At 38.6% G+C, this 24,294-nt stretch overlaps 1 protein-coding gene across 1 annotated transcript in view; it reads left to right on the top strand.

Moving 5' to 3' along the window:
* VPS41 (VPS41 subunit of HOPS complex) overlaps window positions 1-24,294 on the top strand; it is a 135,411-nt gene that overhangs the window by 81,433 nt on the left and 29,684 nt on the right. The window contains exons 8-16 of the mRNA XM_081101827.1: window positions 1,982-2,101; window positions 3,209-3,355; window positions 4,987-5,053; window positions 9,548-9,645; window positions 13,381-13,510; window positions 14,988-15,103; window positions 16,762-16,818; window positions 19,965-20,026; window positions 21,632-21,713. Coding sequence (XP_080957953.1) covers window positions 1,982-2,101; window positions 3,209-3,355; window positions 4,987-5,053; window positions 9,548-9,645; window positions 13,381-13,510; window positions 14,988-15,103; window positions 16,762-16,818; window positions 19,965-20,026; window positions 21,632-21,713 — 879 coding nt within the window. The remainder of the gene's footprint in view (window positions 1-1,981; window positions 2,102-3,208; window positions 3,356-4,986; window positions 5,054-9,547; window positions 9,646-13,380; window positions 13,511-14,987; window positions 15,104-16,761; window positions 16,819-19,964; window positions 20,027-21,631; window positions 21,714-24,294) is intronic.

Below are 24,294 nucleotides of genomic sequence, written 5' to 3'. Positions count from 1 at the left end.
GGGAGTGGCTACTCAGGTGTCAGCTACCAGTGCTGATCAAGCCTGTGACCTGCATGGCATTTTTCCCATGACTCCCCTCACCTCCAGCCCCCTCTGCTCAACCAACCACTTCCCAGGCAGGCTTTTTCTTGTAGTGAGTTGAATCATGGCCTTCACTGGGGTCTTATTTTTATCATTTTATAGAATTTTTAACTTAAAATATGGGGCATATTTAATTTTTCTAAAACACAAGTACAGATTGTCCCCTTTTTAATCCTGCCTTGGTCACGTCTAGGTGGGAATTGGTGAGGACGGGAACTTGATGTAGTACTCCACGTCCACCACACCTTCGTCCTGACCAGCACTGTTCCTCCCAGCAGGTGGTCATGGGGCACTCCCTGGCCCCAGCCCAGTCACCCAACCTGATCCAGACCTCAGATGGAAGAGAAACATTTGAGTCTTATCAGTTCCTCATGTTTAATTTACGAGTTTGTTTTCAGCTACCATAATCTTTGGTGGAGTGTGTACCAGGAGTATATTCACAGGTTTTCTCCTCGTTTCCTAAATTTCATACCTGCCCTGTCACAAAATACCAAACACATTCAGTGACCTACCTCCTTGGGTCTTTGGGAAAGCTGAATCACAGACAGAGGACCTAAGGGTCTAACAGGAAGCAGGGACGCATGGTTGGCGATTTCTTTCTTAGGACCTGGGCTGGGAGAGCACGAGAGGGTTAGCAGGTCTTTGAGGGGATATCCTGTAACTGTCTAATGGAAAGACAGGACTCCATGTGTTCTGTAAAAGCCCTGCCTCCAGTCTCCACTGTGGACTGTGTGAGGACATCTTTCTTTTCTATGGATAGTAAAGAACTTCAGGCCCTTATGGCATTTAAAAGTGACCATTCTCTGCTTATTTGTGAAGATGGACACATTTGATTATAGGATTTCCCCCTTTATTTTGTATTTTTTTTACTATATGAGCCTAACTATTGAGAAAGACATGTTAAAAAATATAAGTAAAATATGAATTTGCTCTCTTTCTCCTATACTCATTTCCCCTCCCTTGTTTGGGGGTGAGAAGGGACATAGAATATACTAAGGTAAAGTGAAATCTACTCTGATGATAGGAATTTTTTAAAATCCTGTATGTCATCAGCATTGACTTTTAAATGGTAGGTAAGCATGTTTCAGGATTACATGTGTGAGATTATTGTAAGTTATACATTGTATAAGTACATCTTGTATATATTAAGTTATATATTGTATAAATGTCTTTTCTTAAAGTATTTAAATTGGATATATCAAGAAAAACTATTTTATTGTACCTTAATAATTCATGAATTATTAAACTACAGCCTTAGAGGTTTGGACCAGTTATATTTGGTAATAAAACTTACCTAGCAGATATTTTTTTAATACATTCTCCCCTTTACAATAAAGACCCTAGCTACTCTGAACTTTTAAAATAAGTTTAATCCTAAAGCAAATTTCTCTTATGACATGAATTACTGTCAAATGCCATTTAAAAATTATTTTTCTTGGGTTAAATGAAAAACAGACCACAGATGGGAGAGAAACATGCTTCTAACTATTGTAGTTTAATCTGTAACTAATGTTTTTACTTTCAGAGAGACATTATGAGGTTTTGATTTCCCAATTTACCAAATAAATTAATTCTTGGGCAATCATTTAAAGAACATTTTGTGATACAGATCTTTTGACTAATGTGCAGTATTCTCCATGAGTTTGGTATGTTAGTGCCATCTTGTGGCTTGACTTTGTAGTAACTTCAACACATACATTTTAAACAGTGTCCTGGGTAAGATAAAATGTAGTGGGAATTCTTTCCAAAATGCAAATGATATAGTACTATGAGTCTGAATAAAAATTGCCGAGAATAAGTTGTTTGTCATTTGGTCAATGGCCAGGAAAAAATAGTAAGGAGGGAATCTATGCATGCTTCTTGGTTTCTAAAATTCTCTTTTTATACTGCTTGTCCCTAGTTGCTGCTGTTTGAACGGTCTTGGATGAGCAGATGGAAGTCTTCTGTTCTGCATGAAGGGGAAGGGAACATAAGGAGTGTGAAGTGGAGAGGCCATCTGATTGCTTGGGCCAATAATATGGTAAGAGAGGGTCACCATCTTCCTAATGCTTCTTCAGCGAGAAAGAGGGGCTGCAGTGAGAGGGCTGTGACCAGGAGGAAAGATGCCACTTGTTGCGGTGGTCACTGCTAAAGGATACAAATGGCAATTCATGTCATACCTGGAAGGTTAAAGAAATTAGATTGCTCTTGGCTTTCATAATAGAGGAACTCCCAACATATTCTGGACTCTATTTTAGAGGAAGAAACCTGAGGCATGGAGAATAGTCAAATAAATGAAAAGGTATCTTAATAATTGAAGGGCTGCATTGGGAATGTGATCTTGAAAATAATTTTTGCCTAATAGCCAAGGGCAAGTAACAGTTGAGATGAAACAAGTGCACAATATTGCTGATTCCATTTTACTCCCAATATAATCACAAGAAAAATATAGGCTTGCCTTATAAAAAGTCAATCATGATATTTGGTGCTACACTTATTTAAAAGTTTACTCAATATGAGTTAGAGCAAATAGAAAGTTTAAAATTATCTTTTTGACATCTGGCATATCGTTTTGAATTGCGAGGTATAACTTAGCAAATTAGTTCTATTCTATTGTCCCAGAATCTACCTTGCTATTCAGGACTTACTTTTCCTGGGTCACAGGAAAGGCAAGCAAACCTGTGGCCTCTTGGTTTATTTTCACTTAGCTGCTTGCTCGATGTTTCCATGTGAGTATTTTAAATGTCAAGTGTAGTTTTCTGTACGTAGTAGATTTTCGATTTCACAGTGTTTCTGAAAAGCAAACTTCATTTTGTAGTGAGTGGAATGAATGTTACACAATTAGAAATGTTACTTGGCTGTCATTTTGGAAATGCAGTTGTCTGCACATTTCACATTTGCGTTGTATCTGAGCCGCCGATGCCATCCACTAATAATCGCCGTCGTGCAGAAAGACGCACAGAGGCTTTCTCCTGTCTGGGGTTCTCACAGGTTTGTGTGGAGGAGGCATTTTCCTTCGCGTGACTCCCAGCGGGCTCCGTAGACGCCGTCCGTGTTGTGCAGAGCTGGTTGTCAGTGGTGTGGAGCAGTGTTTTCCGTTACTTTTCTTCTCCCCAGTAGAGTGTGTTAATGCTCTTTTATTTTCCAGGGTGTGAAGATATTTGACATCACCTCAAAGCAAAGAATCACTAATGTGCCCCGGGATGACATCAGTCTTCGCCCAGATATGTACCCCTGCAGCCTCTGCTGGAAGGACAGTGTGACACTGATTATCGGCTGGGGGACTTCTGTCAAGGTGGTTTTGCTTGTCTTAGAATAAGTCCATGTTGTTATAGGTTCACTGAAGATGCTCCAAAGGAATATGAGTTCTTGAATGCTTCTTGCAACTAAAATACTTTCACCTGAGTATTATCAGCATGTGATAATCATTTAATGCTCAATCCTTTCATATGCTTAAGTTTTAAGACAGAGTCTTTCTTTTCCATGCCATGAAAAACAAATTGTGGCCCAGCCCGTGTGGCTCAGTGGTTGAGCGTTGACCTATGAACCAGGAGGTCACGGTTCGATTCCTGGTCAGAGCACATGCCTGGGTTGCTGGCTCGATCCCCAATAGGGAGCATGCAAGAGGCAGCCGATCAATGATTCTCTCATACTTATGTAATGAAATGCTATGAAGACATTAAAGAATTGTGGAAGAATATTTAAATAATATATTCTTCGTAGTAAATTGTTAGTTTTATAAAATATTTTTTTAAAAGGTGGTTAATGGTGTTCACTTTGTGCTGAGACACCGAATAGTATTTGTATTTTTCCCTTTGGGTTTTCTGTATTTTAGAGTTTTCTATGTTGTAGCTATACTTAGGGATAGCAACTATAAAAGAACACAAGAAATACTATCTAAAGACAAAGGAAAAAAACCTGATCCCTGATGAAAGTGGCAATGGTCAGTATTTAATTTTAGATTTTTTTCACCTCCATGGCTGAACTTAATGTAAATTTTTTGTGTCCTATTACAAAATAGAATATATTTACTTTAGAAAATATAGCAAAGTAAATATCTCTAGTCTTACTACCCTAAAACAACCAGGTGTTGAGTGTTGTGTGTGTGAGTGATAGATAAATACTAGTGTGTGTGTGTGTGTGTGTGTATATATATATATATATATATATATATATATATATATATATATACCCAAACTGTATACATATAATTTAAAATAGGGATTGGCAAACTTTCTGTAAAAGGCTAGCATTATGTATTATAGATTTTAAGCTACATTTTGTTTCTGCTGAATATTTCATTCTCTCCCCTCCCCTCCCTTCCCTTCCCTTCCCTTTAAAAATGTAAAAACTATTTTTAGCTTACAGACCTGGAAAAAAACCAAAAAAACAACAGGCCTGGGCCAGGCTATAGTTTACCTAATTTAAATTATATAACACATTGATTTTAATATACTCAAAAGAAGAAGAGTCTGTGCCACTGTTGCTAAGTATTACTTAGCAACAGTAAAATAAATCACTAATATGTAATCAGAAACATAAGACCTAGTATGAATGTTGCCCAAATGAGCCATTGGCCTTTTTTGGATATGTGTTTCTGCCAGAGCTTTATTGTCTGATGACAGAAGTAGCTCTTAAGTAGAATTGGAAAGAATGGGCCATTTGAAACGTTAAAACTATATAATAGTTTCCTTCCTTTCTTTGCCCTGGAATAAGACTTTATTGAAGAATAATGTTGAAGAATATAAGTAACAGTTGCTATATATCATGGAAATTAATTTTTGTCACTTAAGTCAGTGGGTAGATTGTGTGCACTCCATCTTCAGTACTACATGGTTAATTTAATGAAAGTATCATATAGTGAATGACATGCTATGAAGAGTTTTCCATCAAGTGAGTAAAATAACCTGTGAATTTATTTTCTAGATATGCTCGGTGAAGGAACGGCATGCCAGTGAAATGAGGGACTTGCCAAGCCGATATGTTGAAATAGGTATGCCTTCCGTGAGTATGAAACCTCAAAGGAGACTCCATTTTGCTAAGGGGAAACCTAAGACCATGTTCTTCTTCAGGCCTTATCGCTTGGAACCGTGATGAAACTGGTCAAGGAGCTTTTGCTTTAAGTTTTGAAACTTCATTCCAGAGACCCTTTTGTCTAACTGTATTTCTAATTTTACACAAGAACTTTGTAGTTGGCTTTGAAGTTGAATGACTGGGCTCTGGTTCTGTCTACTACCTGGATTTGGAACAAATTCTTACCTACCTCAATATTCTTACCCGGAAATTGTGGAAAAGAATACCTGTCTCACATGTTGTTTGTGAGAATTCCAAGAGTTAATATGTGCACAGCTCATAGCACAGTACTGACATCTGGTCCTGTCAACGTGTGTTTTCTGAATATTAATTTTCATCATTACTGGTCTGGTCCAAACTGCCATAATCTCTTTTCTGGATCACTGCAGCAGCCTCCTAACTGGTTTATCTCTGTCCCCTGTGAATCACTGTAATCTAGTCTCCCCAGCGCAGTCAAATTACAAATCAGATCATGTCACCACCCTTCAGTCTCCTGTTGTTCTTGGGATTAAAATGAGACTCTTGGACATGACCAGAGGGACCTGTGCCAGCCCTCACCTGCCTCTCTGGCATCAGCCAGGCTTCTCCTTGCTCTCTGTGCTGCAGCTACACTGGCCTGCTTACACCTACCATGCTCCTTCCTCCCCTCTGTCTAGAATGCTCCTCCTGCTTCTTTACTTCATTGACCTTGGATCATCCTTAATCACACCTCAGGTCAAGTATTGCTTTCCTGGGAAAGCCCCCTGGGCCTCCCCAACTAGGTCACATCCCCCAGTATGGGCATGTGGAACTCTCCTCTTTTTAGCACTTGTTTCCGTTGCAGTGATCGTGTGATTATTCATTGCGTATCTGTCTTTTCCACGAAACTATAGCTTCCTTCACAGACACACTTGGCCTGTCTTTGCTCAGTGTTTGTACCTCAGGGATCTGGCACAGTGCCTGGCACATAGGAGATGCTAAATGATACTGGGCCGAATGAATCAGTGACTCCTGGAAGTATGCCAACAGTGATATACCGTTTACTTCTTCAACTTAGTTTTAAAACTTAGTGCCAAAGTTATTTAGATAGAAAGGATGAAAACTGACGGACTTTTGTCAATTAAACAGATACAGTAAACGTGATTTTTGTATTATTTAGAACTGAGAGCAATAGGAGACATATTTGTGTGGCAGGAAAAGTTTTGCTGTCTTACAAGTTAGCTGAAAATTTCATTTACCGATTGGGTGATGAATGGGGAATATAAATTTGATGGGTCATTGTAACAAAGTGAAGCTGAGATAAGTCATTTGCAGTGACTCTATTTCTGAAAACTGAAATACTTAAATTACATGGCTAATACGGTTACGGCATTTAAACCTGGGGTATTTTCTATTTGAAGTCAGATGTTGGTGGTATGGTTTTTAATAACGTTTTGCCTTAGAAGGATAAATACATACAGAATAGATATATGCAGAATATAATGGTACTGAGAAGAACTGAGGAACAAGATAATATAGAAGACTGATAACACCAAGATAAAGATAATTATGTTATGATCTCTATCTTCTATCCTGCTGTCCTCTACCAGGAAAAAAAAAGAAAACCTTTGAACATCTCAGTACTTAATGTCCTGAGAGATACATATTAGAATATTTTAAATACAGATGAGTTTAAAAAAAAAAAGAAGAAGAAGAAGAAGACAAGAACTCTGGGAATTTTTGAAGATGTAAAAATTTTCAGGGAAGGATAAAAAAGTAGTCAACATCTCATTAGTTGATGTTTATTGCTCACATAGTAGGTATGGGGCATTGTGCTATATGCCTTACCTGCTATATGCCTCACAGCTCCCCTTCTAAGGGCATGTAGTATGTTTCTCATGCTATAGATGAAGAAAAATGGGGCTTAGGGACATAAATAACTTGGCCAACATCTTACTACCATGGTGTTAAAATGGATAGAATCTTCTTGTTAAGGTTACTTCACCTTCCCAAGCCAGAAAAGCCTGGATGGAGGTGATACCTACCTTTGAAGATGGTTATGAGAATTAGACATGACATACATAATGCCTGTCACACATACTTGGCAGATAATAGGTGCTCACTAAATCATGGTGGCTATTGCCACCATGCAAACTTCCACCCAGCTTTGTGATTACTAATAGCTGACCCAGTATTGGCCCTGGAGCCCTGGGATCACGTTATTAAACTGTAGTTCATCTGTACTACAACTGATGTGAAATACAATGTGCTTGAGTACTAACAATATCACATTACTGACATTTTAGTACTATGGTTAGTGGTTAAGTACCATATTTTTCCCCCTTGAGAGGAAACCTTTAGTAATATAAGCCATTTCCACAACAGGAGGCAAAGTGGTTTAGATAAGAGTCCTTAACTAGGATAAAGGAAAAGAGAAATATTAGAAGGTCTGGATTACAATTTGCTTTAGCCCAAAACAACGTGATTTACTGTTCTCTAGTAAATGAGGCAAAACCAACATTGAGATTAAAGAAGTTCTGTGACTATGCATTTCTTAGACACCAGATGTTTATAACTCTTTCTAATAAGTCAGAATCTCAAAAACACAAAAAATTATTCCTCTCTGTGGGATATTAATTTTTTTGTGGCTGTTTCAAAGGGTAATTTCTTTCTTGTTTTTCTTTTTTACAACCAAGTACTATAAGAAAGCAAGAAAAGATTTGTAGAAGTACATGACTATTTTATTTCTTAATTTCACATACTGTAATAATGCTAATTTGTTAAGTACTAAATCTTACAAATTGAGACTTTACAAATTGGGAATTACAATAGTTTAGGCAGAGACTACATGAAGTGCATAAATTATAAACAAAAAAAGATCCTGGTCAAGGTGGCAGCGTAGGTAAATGCAGTACTCACATCCTCCCACAACCACATCAGAATTACAACTAAATCACAGAAAACCATCATTCAGAACCACCTGAAATCTGGCTGAATGGAAGTACAACTAGAGAATTAAAGAAGAAAGCACATTGACCAGAGTGATGAAAAGCAAGGACCTACAACCAAGATTACTCTACCCAGCAAAGTTATCATTTAGAATTGAAGGTCAGATAAAGAGCTTCACAGATTAAAAAAAAAAAAAGCTGAAGAAGTAAACCAGTATTATTTATCACCAAACCAGTATTTTATTTACATTCTAATAAAAGTTATACCCAAAGAAATTTTATAGATAGGAAAAGTTATACCCATAGAAATAAGATGATTTATCCAAGTTCAATTTAGTAGAAGTTAAAACTCAAATTTCCTGATTCTACATTAAATATAATTTACATTATACTATACTAACTTCCCCAGGTAAGAAAAGAGGGTACAGTTTAACCTCCATATAACAGACTAATTTGGGCAAGGGGTTGCCTATTAAAGCCTAAAGTCCGTCATATAATAAGGTGTTTTTCCCGAATGTCTATGTTAAAAAATTGACAAATTAGTTACCTATTTTTACTTATGTGAACATGTTTGTCTAATTAAAATTATCTATGAAAAATTTAATTTCACAGAAATTAAATTTCTATATGTTTTCTATATGTATTACCGTAATTCTAAATTTATACTGAATAGGTCTAGTAAATGCCTGAATTCACCAGTCACTGCACATAAACAGATGCACAGGGCTGGGTCATGGCTTAGCACACATTGGCTGGAATGTCTTAAAACTACAACAAAAAGTCATGCCACTTGACAACAGAACCAGTTATCTCTCTCAATATGGTGTGAACATGTGCTAATCATTAGCTAACATTGTGTACAAGTGGTGATTCTTGGATTTACATATATAGACCACTCACCATTTATTTCTTAAAGTGATGCAATAATTCTTCATTGTAAAGACTGTCTTTAAAAAGGAGAAGGGAATTTATTTCCTCTGATCTTTGTTTCACATAAACAATGGTTTTATCATCATGTAATCTATATTTATACACCCTTTCCTCCTTTTAAATCTTTAAATAAAATGACTATTAAATGTTAAAAAAAAGAATTAGAGCTTCCCAATTACAAATAGCCTTCCTTGTGACCTTTATACACCTATAATGCCCTAACTGTGAAAAACTCTAACTCAGGCATTTTTAAGAAATTATTATTGTTATTAGTAGTTTATGTTGGGTTTTCATGGGATTTTACTGTCATTTTTAAACTAGCTGGGCACAGTGTCACATTGGACCATTCATGCTGCTGTTATTATCAGGTTTGCTTTTTGTCTGTGATAGAAATTTTCAAGTGAGGTTTTCAGATGCCCTCTTCTGGGACTGACTGCTGTCAGGAGGGTATGTCTGTGGCCCTTTGTGTTAGATTTCTAAAATGAGTGCATCCGAAATTCAGAGTCGATGCGTCCTTTCCTTTATGTGCTGCTTTTTGCTCCTGTTAATGATGAATCTTTTATCCCTTTTGTTTGCAGTGTCCCAGTTTGAAACCGAATTCTACATCAGTGGTCTTGCCCCTCTCTGTGATCAGCTTGTTGTGCTTTCCTACGTGAAGGAGGTTTCAGAAAAAACGGTAATTTATTTCACTTCAAATACAACAGGAAGAGTGGGTTCATTTTCAGCATTATACCTAGGCCAGGTTGTCCATGAAAGGGCTCTGCTATAGTCTGAGCAGAACTTCCTGACCTATAAAATAAGGTCAGCAGAGATTGCCCTGTAGACCTAACGCATTTGCCTTTCAGAAGCTCCACGCATTGCCTGCCTTTGTTCCTTTTGCTGAGCAAAGGGGAGTCCTTTTTTTCCATCTCTTGGTATTTTAGTCGAAAGGAATGAAGGATTCCTCTTTCTGAAAGGCGAAGAAACTAAGCTGACACTGTGCATTACCAGAAATGACAGCAGTGACGTTGATCTGCTGCAACAACAGGGCCCCTGTGGTCAGAGGGAATTACGGAAAGGGCAGTTCATTATTTCCTGTGGTCCAGACATATTTGTTTACTTCCCAGTGGCCTAGTGATTCTGAGCAGCCTGATTCTGGCTTTGAAATAGACTGTTGCTAAGTCTCAGCTATCAGTGCAAGCGATGGTATGAAATGTATGGCTAAATAAGAAGCCGCGGAGAGTCTAGATTTTGTGATACATGACTCTGGAATGAAGCCCTTTGCATGGTCCCGGGGAGGGAGGGGCATGCACACTCAGCCTCTCTTTGAAGCCTAGGCCAGCCCCATTTCCAGCTTGTCTTTATGTCCAGGGGTCCGGTCAGGAAGGGGGTAGGGGTGGCTTCAAGGCATAAACAAGGAGAGCTTGTTATAAAGGATTTTGTTTTGATCCTGTATATAAAAGAAATAGCAATTGATTGTCTAGTCCTTTACAGTAAGTAGGCTCTTCTTTTCTGTATCCTCTCCTTTCTTTTCCCCCTTTTCAAATGCCAAGGAATAAAATGGGGAGAAAAACCCTGGGAGGCCCAGTTTTGAAGGGGTAGCTGCTCTCAAGCTTTTCTCTGTGATAGCACTTGCATCAGGAAGCCATTGCTATAGTAACCTGGAGCTCTGGGTGCCCATGTTGCTAGGCAATGGGAAGCTGTAGACTTAAGTGAACACTCAAACCTGCTAAAATCAATATGGCTGGCTTCTAGCTCTGTTGCAGGACATCTGTTTATTATTATTATTTTTTATTATTATTATTATTATTATTATTATTTTGAAAATACAGAAAAGCAGTGGCTCCTGAGAGAGTAAATATGGTACTTTTTGATGAGGAATGTGGGGAGGATTGAGAATGTGATTGAAAGACATAAGGAAAGAAGTAGTAAAGTGAAAAAGGGAAAGCCTAATAAACAAGTGACCAAGAAAAGAAAGAGAGGAAACCTTTGTTAATAAAAGAGAGTATTGGAAAGGAGTGAAAACCAAGAAAGGCCAACCACATAGAGAAAATTAGAAAATGAAATTTTTTTCAGAGAAAGAAGTGAGGATCTTGCAGATGTCTTAAAAATGTGTGTGCCATTATATTCATTTCATATAACACCAAAGTACCTAAATCCTTACACACAGAATAAACTGACAAAATTAAGACAAAAGGAATAAAGAAGCAGCTTGGGACCAACAATGCCTCCCCACCTTTTTTTCCATATCGAGAAGATCACTTATCTGCAACATTAAACTTTGTTTTTATATCACTCAATATAGTATCCCCCAACATAGCTTTCTTTTTACCTTTGTGCATTTTTTCCACACAATTGCAGTCATAGTTACACGCTATTCCTTATTGCCATATTTTTGGTGTCCTTATTCCATTTGTCCTTATTCCATTCTCTCTCCGTGTGGCCATGGAGTCTCCCATCATTATCTCTTACTAGCGGCTCAGTGCAGGGAGTCCCTCAGCCCAGCTTCTCCCTCTGGCAGTCTGGACCCCTCGGGGGATATCTGGCTAACGGCTTAGGCCTGCTCATCCTTAGTGCTGCTGCGGAGGTGGGAGAGGCTCCTGCTACCACCACTGCGCTGGGCAGCCATGAGCCAGCTTCTGGCTGAGCAGTGCTCCCCCTGTGGGAGCGCACTGACCATCAGGGGGCAGCTCCTGCGTTGAGTGTCTGCCCCATGGTGGTCAGTGTGCATCATAGCGACCGGTTGTTCCATTGTTAGGGTCAATTTGCATATTACCCTTTTCTTTTATAGGATAGTGGTTGTGTACTATTTTATCTGGTTGATATACCCTAATTTATTAAGCTATTCCCCTAATGTTTTATTTTTCTTTCATTCAATAATAAAGGTAAGGATTGTGGTAAGCTTGCGGGTTAAAATCCTTTATAATAAACTCAGGACCAAATTCCTGCTTCTAGGAAGTTTACAGATAAGCAGGGTTTGTTTGGCCAGTGAACAATGGTTATCAAACAAGGCGATGAATCACATTGTTCATGGTTTTCTTACACATATAAAGGAGCTCTTTATATGGTCTAGCAGGGCAGTTTTCTTTTACTATTATTGGTTCAAATATATTTTTTTTCCTATTTTGCTATTTTTGTCTTTGTTACAGCAGTTAATTTTTTAAATATTCACATCTTTCAGCTATTTCTTTATTTTTTTTTGTTTCAAAATTGAGATAATTCTCATTTATCCACAGATCTGATAAATTATGCTCTGTATTCACTGTTGTTGTTTTTCTCTACTAATTGATCTTCTAGAGTTGACATTTATTTTTGGAATGTTTTCAGTCTATGAGGGGCATAGCTAATGTAATTACTTCTCAGTTAACCTAACAAAATTGATCAAGGAAATCCTCCAGGCTTACTGTTTACTTAGGGAACTTGAGAGTTGGTGGTGGCTCTGGACCTCTTCCCTTCTGTTTCATTGTGTCACACTGCCCCAGGCCTTGTTGCTTCGGATAGTGGTCAGGTGTATGTTGTATTTGTGTGCTGAAGGCCCTGAATCATGAACTTCAAAGTAAAACAAACTTGGTTTGAAACCCAAGGTTTACCATACGTTCCAGTTTTTTCACAAACCCAGTTCCATCATTTACATATGTAATTTTTATCTTAGTAAATCTTTTGATCCTCAGTTTCTTCATCTGTAAAATTGGGAACACTATTCCTTGCTAAGGGGTAATTTAAGAACTCCGTGAGAACAGTCTTTGCGGAATCACAGTAGGTGAGTGGAGCTGGCAGAGGTCCTCAGTAAATCACTTGCCGCTTCTGTCTTGACCTAGAACTGCACTGTCCAAAATTCTATGTCACTAACTATATGTTTAAATTAAGTTAGGACTAAATTTAGATTAATTAAAACTAAATATACTTAAAACTCAATTTCTCCCTCTCCAAAGTCGCCTTTCAGGGGTTCGGAGCCACCAGTGATCATGTCTGTCGCGTTGGACAGAGCGGATAGGGAGCGTTGCCGTCACCTCAGCCGGCTCTGCTTTAGACGTGGGTCTTCAGCCCTGACTTCTTACTTTCAGCATTACCTGTCAGCTTACCTGTAGTGGCGGCGATTTGGACAACGGAGCCGTTTGTAATATTATTTGTACTCTGCTCACCTTTGTGACGAAGAGGTGCAGCAAAGTGGCCTAAGGCTGTGGTCACCGTGGCGTTGAGTTGGCTGCCGTCCTGGGCTGCTGACATGGCACAGTAGTACCTATTTATCTCATGCAAAGGTCAGAAAATAAAACACAGTTACGAGGCTATCTGTGGCAGGTGGTTAGAAGGGCTTAGATCCGCCGAAATGATAAAACCAAGGCATTTAATTATGGCTAACTAAATGTAATTTGTATAATTTGTAGAGATGTCATAAAAATGAGCTTTTTCCGTTCTTTTTTTTTGCCCTTAGGAAAGAGAGTACTGTGCCCGGCCCAGGTTGGATATTATCCAGCCACTCTCCGAGGCCTGTGAAGAGATCTCGTCGGATGCTCTGACAGTGAGAGGCTTCCAGGAAAACGAATGTCGGGATTATCACTTAGGTGAGAGAGATCCAGGAGCTGGCTCATGGTGTTGCTCGCATTTATATTCCCTACCCCCTTCCACTCGAGTAGCACAGCAGGAATTGAAATTGAGGCGCTGAAAGGATCTTAGAGAATATCTGGGCAGGCCTCTTAGGTTGCAAGTGTGGGCATCGAGGCCGAGAGATACTATAGAACTCGCTTGAGCTCCCACAGCAGAAGGGAGGGGGAAAGATGGGGCCAGGATGGAGGTGAGTAGGCTCTGGGGTCTTTGTTTTTATTCTTGGTCTATTGCCCAAACTATTTAAAGTGACACCTAACCTACACTGATGTTAAACAGCATGTTCTAATTACTCCCAACTTTTTGTCCCTAGACAGAGTACTCTGGGATGGCAGAGAAGTTATCTTTCTGTTTGTCACCAAATGCTCGGAGCCTAGCAGAGTGCCCGGCACATACTAGGGATTCACTGAATATTTGTTGAGTGGATGAATGAACATACTTAGTCACGGCTCACAAATAAAGGGAAAGACATTGCTGGTTTGTCATACCAGAGGCATCTGTGTTCGGGTATTATCACATCCTTCAAAAACACATGGATGAAAATAGAACAGCTTAGGCTTTGAAGAATGTTTTTCTGCTTTAAAAACAATCGACATTTTTGTGTGATATTTTTAGTTCTCATTTTAACCAAAGCAAATGAAGAAAGAGTCTATACATGTTTGACTTTTCTTATATGAATCCCCTGATCATCTGAGAAATGTGAGAAGAGTATTCTGGACTTGGCAAAAAGCAAACGTGACTCACAACTGAGAGAGTCCAAGCTAGGTATTTTGCTCAGAGCAAACTCCGCTGCACACTTAGAAACCCTTCCGAACAAGTTTTATAATTGAATTCTGCAAGAAACCCTCACAATTGGCATTGTGCACAACATGCTGAAATGACAGATTATATCCCCAGGGCTCGGGGCATCTGTCACTTATGCTTTAGATGGCCTTGACCTTGATGAGGAGGAAACATTTATCGCAGACTGTAGGGTGTGGTTGTTCTGTAAAAATAGGACAGTGCTGTAAATAGCCATTAATAAAGTTTATATACAGTACGTGAATTCTGATACGCAGTAGACATGGAGAATTTTGAACATTACCTTTCAGCTGAAGTCAGACTATATTAAACACAGAATTTTAAACTCACCTTATTTTTAAAAAGATTTTTGGTATTTCTCCCCTCACCTTCCTTCCTTCCTTTCTCCTTCCCTTTCTTTTTCTCTTCCAAATAATTTTACAATTGAATACTTTTTAAAGCACTGGGATATATTCTGTCATTCTCTACCTTGTCCCACCCCTACCTTCAAACAGAACCCAACGCACTTGTTCCAAAGGTGTCGAGTTTTCCCTTCACTCTTACTAAATTGGGTTGCCTGATTAGGTGCCCTAAAACCTCTGCCCAGGTTTCTGCTGTTGCGTTGCCCCAGATGTTCCTCTCTTCTCTCACCCGTAGAGTATTCTGAAGGGGAATCACTCTTTTACATCGTGAGTCCAAGAGATGTCGTGGTAGCGAAGGAACGAGATCAAGATGACCACATTGACTGGCTCCTGGAAAAGAAGAAATATGAAGTAGTTTTAATTTTACTTTCTTGAAAATATTGACACATCTGTAGCCTAGAGGATAAAAGGTTTTTGTGATAAATCTTTCATGTAGGTGAATTAGAATGCCCTACGCTAGCCAGGACCGGTACTCAAGGGTCCCGGGTTCGATTCCAGTCAAGGGCATGTACCTTGGTTGCGGGCACATCCCCAGTGGGGAGTGTGCGGGAGGCAGCTGATCGATGTTTCTCTCTCATCGATGTTTCTAACTCTCTATCCCTCTCCCTTCCTCTCTGTAAAAAATCAATAAAATATATTTTTTAAAAAATGTTGATAATGCTCTAAAAAAAAAAAAAAAAAGAATACCCTACGCTAGAAAATATGTTGGAGGCTAATAACTTTCCAATATTCTTTTTTAGAAATATTTTTGGGAAAAGATCACAAGGAGGTTAACTAGCTTTACTGTTCAATGGAAGAGGCGTTGGTAGTGGAGGGAGGAAAGGGGTTCCATCCAGCCTGTTGAAGTGTTTATTTTGTGCTTATTCAAGAGGAATAAAATAGAGCTAGTATTTTAGAATTGTCTGTTTGGATGTTTTCGTGGAATCATTCCTTTGGTGCTTACTTCATATATAAAAGTAAAGCTGCCGAATTCTCACTTAGGATGGTTGAACTACCCATTCAGATGGAAAGATGCCCACTTCATTGAGTTCAGATTAATTTTAATAGATAAGAAAAGAAAACATGTTTTTTTTTTTGTTTTGTTTTTGTTTTGTTTTTTTTTAAATATATTTTATTGATTTTTTACAGAGAGGAAGGGAGAGAGATAGAGAGCTAGAAACATCGATGAGAGAGAAACATCGATCAGCTGCCTCCTGCACATCTCCCACTGGGGATGTGCCCGCAACCCAGGTACATGCCCTTGACCGGAATCGAACCTGGGACCCTTCAGTCTGCAGGCCGACGCTCTATCCACTGAGCCAAACCGGTTTCGGCAAGAAAACATGTTTTAACCTCAGTAACCATAATCTATTTATATGTTGCTTTAAGTTTGTAACCACCTGAAAGGATTTGGGGAAAAATTTTTTAACTTATAAACTATTCAGAGTTCAGGCATTGATACTAAGTTCATACCATACTGCCTTTAGCTCCAGTAGTTTCTTAAAGAAATAATTCTGTGTTTTAAACATTTGTGTTAAAGTAATAATTACAAACTTTACAGAATAAAAATCAAATCAGAGATTTTCAAAATGTTATTTGTATATATACCTAAACATATGCATATAGTTTACTTTTTATGTTTCGTAAAGGAAAAGTGTTCCTTTGTCAATATAACTCATACAGATTTAGAATGACAGATGACTTTTTTTGTTTGAACCTGGGAGCTTTAATTATATTTTGATTTCTGTCCGCAAAGTAATTCTAATATCCTAATGTGGAAATGAATTCAGGTGGAAATAAGAGGAGTCTGCATTTTGGTTGGCTGGTTTTGTTTGAGTGTGAATGCAGTAAGGTTCATTCAACCATAGCATTAGCAATTCCTGTGCTTGAAGCAAAAGCTGCAGGAAAATGGGGCTTTATTTATGTAGTGTAGAACTCTAAAACATAATAAATACAGTGTTTATAACCTCCTGTCTTTCTCATTTTCTCCCATTTTTCCTCCTCCTTTTATCATGCTCATGTAAATATAGGAAGCTTTGATGGCAGCTGAAATTAGCCAAAAGAACATTAAAAGACATAAGATTCTGGTAAGTGTGTAATTTTATTATTTGATATATAGCTTTATCTTTCAATAAGTTATAATGAAACTGAAAGTAATTTTAAAAGAACTGATTCTTCCTGCCTTTTGAGAATTTATTTCAAACTAATTCTCCAACCTGTAAGATCAAAATATTTCATTTTATTGAGTCAGTTTCTGCTTGTAAACAAGAGACTTGAACACCTGCTAGGAGGTAGTTTTAGGTAATTTGGAAACTGGATTTATGAAATACACTTTAAATACAAAGCTTTCCAGTTATGTGTGGTGAGATTTCTTTAAATCATAGGTAAAATCACATTATCACAAAATGTATCAAGAGTAGTTTTATGAAAGTGGATTGCTTCAGTGTTTCCATAATAACAGACTCAATTGATTTTGTTATGGAGACTAATCTAGGACATCAAATACATTTTTATTACATTTGGACTCTGGAAAAATATAGTGACTGAAAGCCTATTTCTTTGCTAACTGTGACAGTGAATGTGCAGAGGGAAAGCAGAAAATAAATCTCCTTCTCTCTGAATGTGAAGGGTCCCTAGAGACCATCTAGCCCAGGACTCTTGTTTACAGCTGAAGGCTGGAAACTTAGTCTTTTATGGATACTTGGTTTCAGCACAAATTCCTTTTGCCTATACTTTTCCTACCTTAAACCTCTCTGTAAAACTTCACATAAAGGCCTAATTCTCAAGAATGTACAAGCAAAATAATTCAGGAACTAAACAGAGAAAGAACCAGAGCATCTTTTTATTTATTTATTTTTTTATTCAAAATTGTGGAGAATAGGCAGGGATTATCTAGAAATGAAGCAGCAGGTGGTCCAGCCAATAATATATGTGATGGTGCAGAGTCGTGAAACTGCTTGGCCCGCTTGGTTCTGTGGAGCAGTGAGGAGTTTGTACATCGGAAGCGTCTGATTCTGAAGGGCCATGTGGAATTAGGAGCTTGACTCTGTCTTGGAATCTCTAGAAGACAGGTTGAGCTTGCAGTGCCTCATCCATCATATTTGCTTGTTAGAGTCTCTGATGGAGATGGGAATCAATGAGGTATGATCCCCTTCTTGGTGTGGAGGTGGAAGTGATGAGACCTGCAGACTTGATAGGAACGGAGTGGTGAAGATAGATGGAAGACATTGTCAACTAGACTCGGGTTTGGTGACCGGCTCTGTGTGCATAGGGAAGTGAGAGCGAGAAATCTAGGCTGACTCCCAGGCTTTGGGCTTGGGCCTCTGGTGGATGGTGATGCCATTCAGAGAGAGAGAGAGAGAGAGCAAGAGAAAGAGAGGGTTGGGGAGAGAGAGTGAAAGACAGAGAGAGAGAGAAGGAGGGAGGAGGAGGAGAAGATGAAGAAATGGAGAAGAAATGAGAGAGAGAGAAGAAGAGGAGAGGGAAGGAGAGAGAAGAAGAGAACAGGGGGAGAGAAGGAGACTGTTTAAGGAATAGTAGGATCAGGTGTGTGTTGGCGGGGGGGGGGGGTGAAGTTCGATTTAGACACATTGAGTTTTTGCCTCCTATGGAACATAGTGGAGCTCAAGAAAGATATCCGGATTCAGAAATAGACTCGAGAGAGTCATCAGCAAACAAGTGACTATATGTGTTTGGACCAATCCACAAAGGGCAATTGTCTAGCATTAGAGAACAGAGGACCACGAATGGAACTATTGGGCACACTCACATTCAAGGGATTATGCATGGAAACAGAATTGAAACAGCCAGAGGAAGGTTGTGTCATGGGAGCTGAGAAAGGAGAGAATTTCAGGGTAAAGAGAGTTAAATGCTTAAATGGTTGAGGTTAGCAGGCCAAAAGTAAGACTAGCTCAGCTAGTTAGTTGTACATTTGACTTAGTAATAGGAAGGTTACTAGCGAATTTTATGTATGTTTCATTTATTCTCAACATGTTCTAGAGAGTGAACAGTGAATAGGAGATTATGAAGTAAACCTAAATGTAGACTAGTTTGGAAGTTGAAAAGAGTGAAGATTGTGGTTGGGGGCTATGGCATCACGGGAATGTTGGTGGTGATGGTGAATATTTTGTGTAAGAGAGACACTTAATATGCTTATGTTAGGAAAAGAGACAAAATTGGGTTGAAGTTCAAGGTGTACAGAGAAAGAGGGTGAGTGGCAGAATCCACTCCACATGGAGAGGGGGCATGGCATGAGGAGAAAGGTTGCAGAAACGGCACTGCAAAGGAGACATTCTCTTCTTTGAACCTGGACAGACTCCACTGATAGTGTGATATGTGGTCTGTTTTCAGAGACATAAATGTAAGCACCCTTTCTTCACTCTGTAGTTCCTATAGACTTGAAATATGATTCCCTACATAGTAGTCATTAAAGTAAAAATATAATAAACTAAGAACTATGGGTAGTTCCCTTCACTCTTGGAATGGGCATGTCCTATGCATTGATTATGCATAGACTTTTCCTCCTGGCACAATATAATTTCATAACGAGGCAGGCGGAGAGAGAAATGAGCTCCTGCCAATTTTGTCATCAAGGGAGAAAGTCAGTAAAACTTCTTTGTACATAAAGTAGAACTTAAAGTCCAAGTTGCGATATATATGCTGAGTTTAAGCTTCTCATGAAAATGCTTTTGGGTGAAAATAATATTTCAGAGGAAGAGTTGTGGGATGGTCAAGCAAGAGCCACAGGCCACCCCAAATCCTTCCAGAACCGAGGTAGAGTAAGTAAAGAGACATGAGTACTCTGAATCCAGTAGGCCCAGTTTCCTCATCTGTAAACTTCTGGGTTTGAATTACATATTTTTTCTGGGCTTAGTTTCACTTTAACATTACCTTTAATATTTCCCTTTAATATGATGTCCTGTCCTTGTGTTTTACTTACAACTCAGACTTGACATAGACAGGTGGCTCACATTCTGCAGATGAAAGCTCATTGCGAATTCGAAAATTTGTGAAAATACAAGTGTATTTAAATATGATTAGGAAGGGAATGAGTATAATTACAGGAATATGCTTAAGAAAAAAAGAGCATAATTACATAAAGCATACTAAGCTGTATAAATAGGTTCCAGTCAGTAGTGCTAATAGGACCCTAATGTCATGGCTTCTTCAGAAATAGACTCAGCTTTTTCGTTGTTCCATTTAATTATGAAATTCCTTCATTAATTTTCTCTAGGACATCGGCTTGGCATATATAAACCACCTGGTGGAAAAAGGAGAGTATGACATAGCAGCACGGTAATAATGACATTTACTTGCTGATATAAATAGAATTGATCAATGTTAGCAGTAAAAATAAACCATTCTCTGCAGTGGACAGATGTTTTTATTTAACCTTTCTAACGGGTAATTTTGGACTATTCATGATTTTAACCACAGCACAGATATATGTACGTATGTGTATATATATAAACACCTACTATCTACTTTTTACCAAACAAATATTTTTCTCATTAATGATAAAGGTGTCAAAAACCATGAAGAGTCTGAAATTTTATCCTTTTTATAAGCTAACAAGTTAGCCTGTCACAGTTTCAGGGGTGTCTCAGCAATAGTAGTAGCCAAACACCAGCACTTGTGCCCGGTCCCACAGCACTGCACGAAGAGGGCCAGGTGACCCTACACAGCCAGTGGGTTGTGTTGCAGGAAAGGGACTCTGAACTTAGGGTGCCTGATTCTTTTGTAATGGGCAGTAAGCTTGCCTTCCCTTGGCCTCGGAGGAAGATGTTACTTCTGTTATACTGGACAGGAAACAAACCTGTTCTTTGCTCCGGAGGGAAGCACTGTTTGGGTCCTCTAATTTTCAGGGCTCTTCACTTAACCAGTATCCTTGAGAAGAAGATAGTGTAGAATAAAGACAGTCAGTGCCTCTGCTTGCAATTCAGTCAGAATTGTCTCTCAACAAGATGGTGGCAGTTAAACGGAAATGATCAGACTGCAGGCTCCTGGTTTGCCGGGGTCTGTGGTGGGCAGAAAACATACCTATGGTTGTATGGGTGTGTCGTGTGAAAGGCTTTGCCTGCAGCTATGTGGTGCCTGTACATGGCTGACCACAAGGTAGCCTTCAGGCCTACTTTTCCTCCCCTGAGATTTAGGGAAATATGCTTCTTCCATGTGCAAATTGAGTAAAGTTTTATTCTCCAGATTATATACTATATTGTGGTAGGATTCTAATTTTCTCAAGTCTAATTTTGTTGTCCATTACTTAAAGCCATTCAAGAAGTGGTTTAACCCCTAGAGTGCCAGGGAGCGCGATCACCCTCCTCCTGCAGTGTCCAGCTCTAAGTCTGCTTTTATTAGTGATGATGATATTGCTAAATATGTCAATTCTTGCTGTGAAGATGACGATTTTGTGGAAGATATTGAATATGTAACTTCATTTACTTGCGATTCATAATTTTTTTCCTAAACTGCTGTAAAATCAGCAAGAATGCCTTGGCAATTTTAGCATAGTTCCTAGGATATTGGTTGGCACTCAAAGGGTTAAATTGGCACTTTGGGGTGTGATGACATTTCTTCAAGGCAAGACAGGTCCCCAGATCAGCGGTGCTCATCTGGATAAATAGGAAACTCAGAACGGGAAAGTCATGAGAAAAACCCCTCAGTGTATGTAGTCTTCTGAAAGGTATTCATCTTTATTTATAAGTATTTTGTATTTTTATGATTTTCATCAACCTTGTATATACAAACAAGTGAGCACCAGTGCTACTTGAGGTAGAATTTGGTCAAAACTCTGAGATAAGAGATTAATTTAAAACATGAGGGGAAATGTCTACTTACTCTGTCTCGGTTTATTTCTTTTTACTAAAACTTTCTTTCTCTCGGGGATATTTTTGCTACCAGCAAATGCCAGAAAATTCTTGGGAAAAATGCAGCACTCTGGGAATATGAAGTTTATAAATTTAAAGAAATTGGACAGCTTAAGGTAAGCCTAACTTTATTTTTAACTCTTAATTTTTTTGTGTAGTATATTAATATAGGTATGCCTCGGAGATATTGTGGGTTAGGTTTCAGACCAATGCAATAAAGCAAATATCTCAATAAAGCGAGTCACATTTATTTCCCAGTGCATACAAAAGTTGTTTATACTATACTGTAGTTTATTAAATGTGGAAATAGCATTATATCTAAAAAAAATACCAGTACACATACCTTAATTAAAAAATACTTTATTGCTAAAAAAAATGCCAATCATCATCTGAGTCTGTTGGAAAAATGGTTTCAATTGAGTTGCTCCATGCAGGATTGCTACAAACCTTCAGTTTGTATTTAAAAAAGTGCAATGTCTATGAAGTGCTATAAAGCAAAGTGCAATAAAACAAGGTATGTCTTTATTGAGATGGAAATAAAATTAAGACAATAGTAGTCACTTCTTTATTAGGAAGTGAGTATTAGCTCAGCTAGGAAGAAAAATCAAACTTTCAGAAATTAATTTAAAACTTAGTTTATATATTATATGTATAAAAATTTACATATATAATATAGTACATAAATGATGTGTTCACTTTCTTATCCCCTTCCAGTTCTATGTTCAGATGAAGTTTTCATATTCCTTTTTAAATTTTTATTGATTGATTTTAGAGAGGAGGGGGGAGAGAAAGAAATTCATTGTTCCACTTATTTATGCATCCATTGATTGTTTCTTGTATGTGCCCTGACTCGGGAGTGAACCTTCAACTATGGCATATCAGGATGACTCTAACCAACTGAACCAGGGCTAGTCATGTTTTTTTAGTGTGGTTTTTGTTGTTTAATCTTCACCTGAGGTTATGTTTTTAGAGAGAGGAAGGAGGGAGGGAGAATGAGAGAAACATCAATAAGAGAGAGAAGCATCAATTGATTGCATCCCATATGGGCCCTCACTGGGATTGAACCCAAAATTGAGGTATGTGCCCTGACAGGTAATCGAACCCACAACCTTTTGGTGCACAGGGTGATGCTCCAGCCAACTAAGCCACCTGGCCAGGGCTGGTCATGTTCTTTTTAATGGTTGTGGAAAATAGGTATTATCTCATCCAGTAGATTTTAAAACATGAGGGTGTTTTTTGTTCGTTGTTTTTCAAATTTACTAAAGATTAATGCTTTTTAAAATAATATTTTACTTACTGTAAAATAAATGGAAAAGTTTGATTCTAGCTCTAACAAATAATTTTGATACTTCATTTTTTAATCTTTTTTTTTGGTTGTGTTTTGTTAATCCTCACCCAAGGATATTTTTTCCATTGATTTTTAGAGAGAATGGGATGTAAGGGAGGAAGAAAGGATGGGGGGAGGGGATAGATAGATAGATAGATGATAGATAGAGAGAGAGGGAGAGAAAGAGAGAGGAAAACATCAATGGGAGAGAGACACATCAATTGTTTGCATCCTACAGGTGCCCCAATCTGGGGAGGGGATTGAATATGCAATCCAGGTACATGCCCTTGACCAGGAATGGAACCTGCAACCCTTCTGTGTGCGGGGCTATGCTCTAACCAGTTAGCAACACCAGCCAGGGCCATTTTTTTAAAATCTTTCGACTTGGTGCACAATGACCAAATCAATAAAGTATTCTTATATTTGTTTATTTAAAAAAAACCTTTAACATATGTGGGGGCCTTTTCAGTGGTCTCTTAGTGTTATGAATATTCTTTTAAAAATTCCCAGTTACTCAGCTGGTCAGCCCCATATGTCTTCTCGTCCCTGGGAAACCCCCAAGGACACTGCTCCTCATGTTTATTGGGCTGCTTCTGGAGTGTGTTATCCAGTCCTGTGGCCATGTTAACCCAGGTGGCTCCATAACCTAGACTTCTCTTTTGAATATGTTCTCTATGTTAGAAGTGTGTGATAGCCATTTTTTGCTGTATATATTATTGATAAGGACCGCTCAAATTAATGTGACTCCATTTTCTTCCCAAGTTCGGTCATTCTCCTTTCAATCTGTGTTTATGACATCCCATTATACCCATTCCTCCCTGCTTAGTAGCTCAGCGCCACTGTTTTGATGTGAATTCCTAACTCTCCTTATTCTACTTAAACCTCCAATTCTTGTCAGTTTTACCCTGTGAGTATCAATAGGGCCTCTCTCTTTCCTTCTGGTACTGCTGCCTTAACTCTTGATAGATCTACCAACAACCCTGGCCCAGAGTTAGCTGTTTAAAAAATCAGTGTGCCGCTCTCACGTCCCCCATACCTGTTGTTTGCCTCTGCCCACAAGGTAAGATCTGAACTCCTTTCGAGACCCCGCCTCCCCTTCCTCTCCAGCCTCTTCTCCCTTCAGTGGCCACATTCCGCATTCCACATCTGTGACCACCCTGAATGCAGAGTATGCTTTCATGGCCCTACGCCTGTGCTCATGCTGATCCTCCTTTTAATATCATCTCGGTGATCTTCTCCCTCTTGCTATTTAGATTTTCATTAATTCAACAGAAAGAACAGAGTTGTGCAGGTTAACCTAGGCAATTTTTATTCATTCATTCAAGCATACATATCCCTCATAGATACATTTAAAAATTATAATGTGATAT

The sequence above is a fragment of the Myotis nattereri genome (genome assembly GCF_964212035.1).
Source record: "Myotis nattereri genome assembly, chromosome: 11".
Classification (NCBI taxonomy): domain Eukaryota; kingdom Metazoa; phylum Chordata; class Mammalia; order Chiroptera; family Vespertilionidae; genus Myotis; species Myotis nattereri.
The sequence above is the reverse complement of the archived record's forward strand: the minus strand, read 5'-3'. Positions and strand labels throughout refer to the sequence as shown.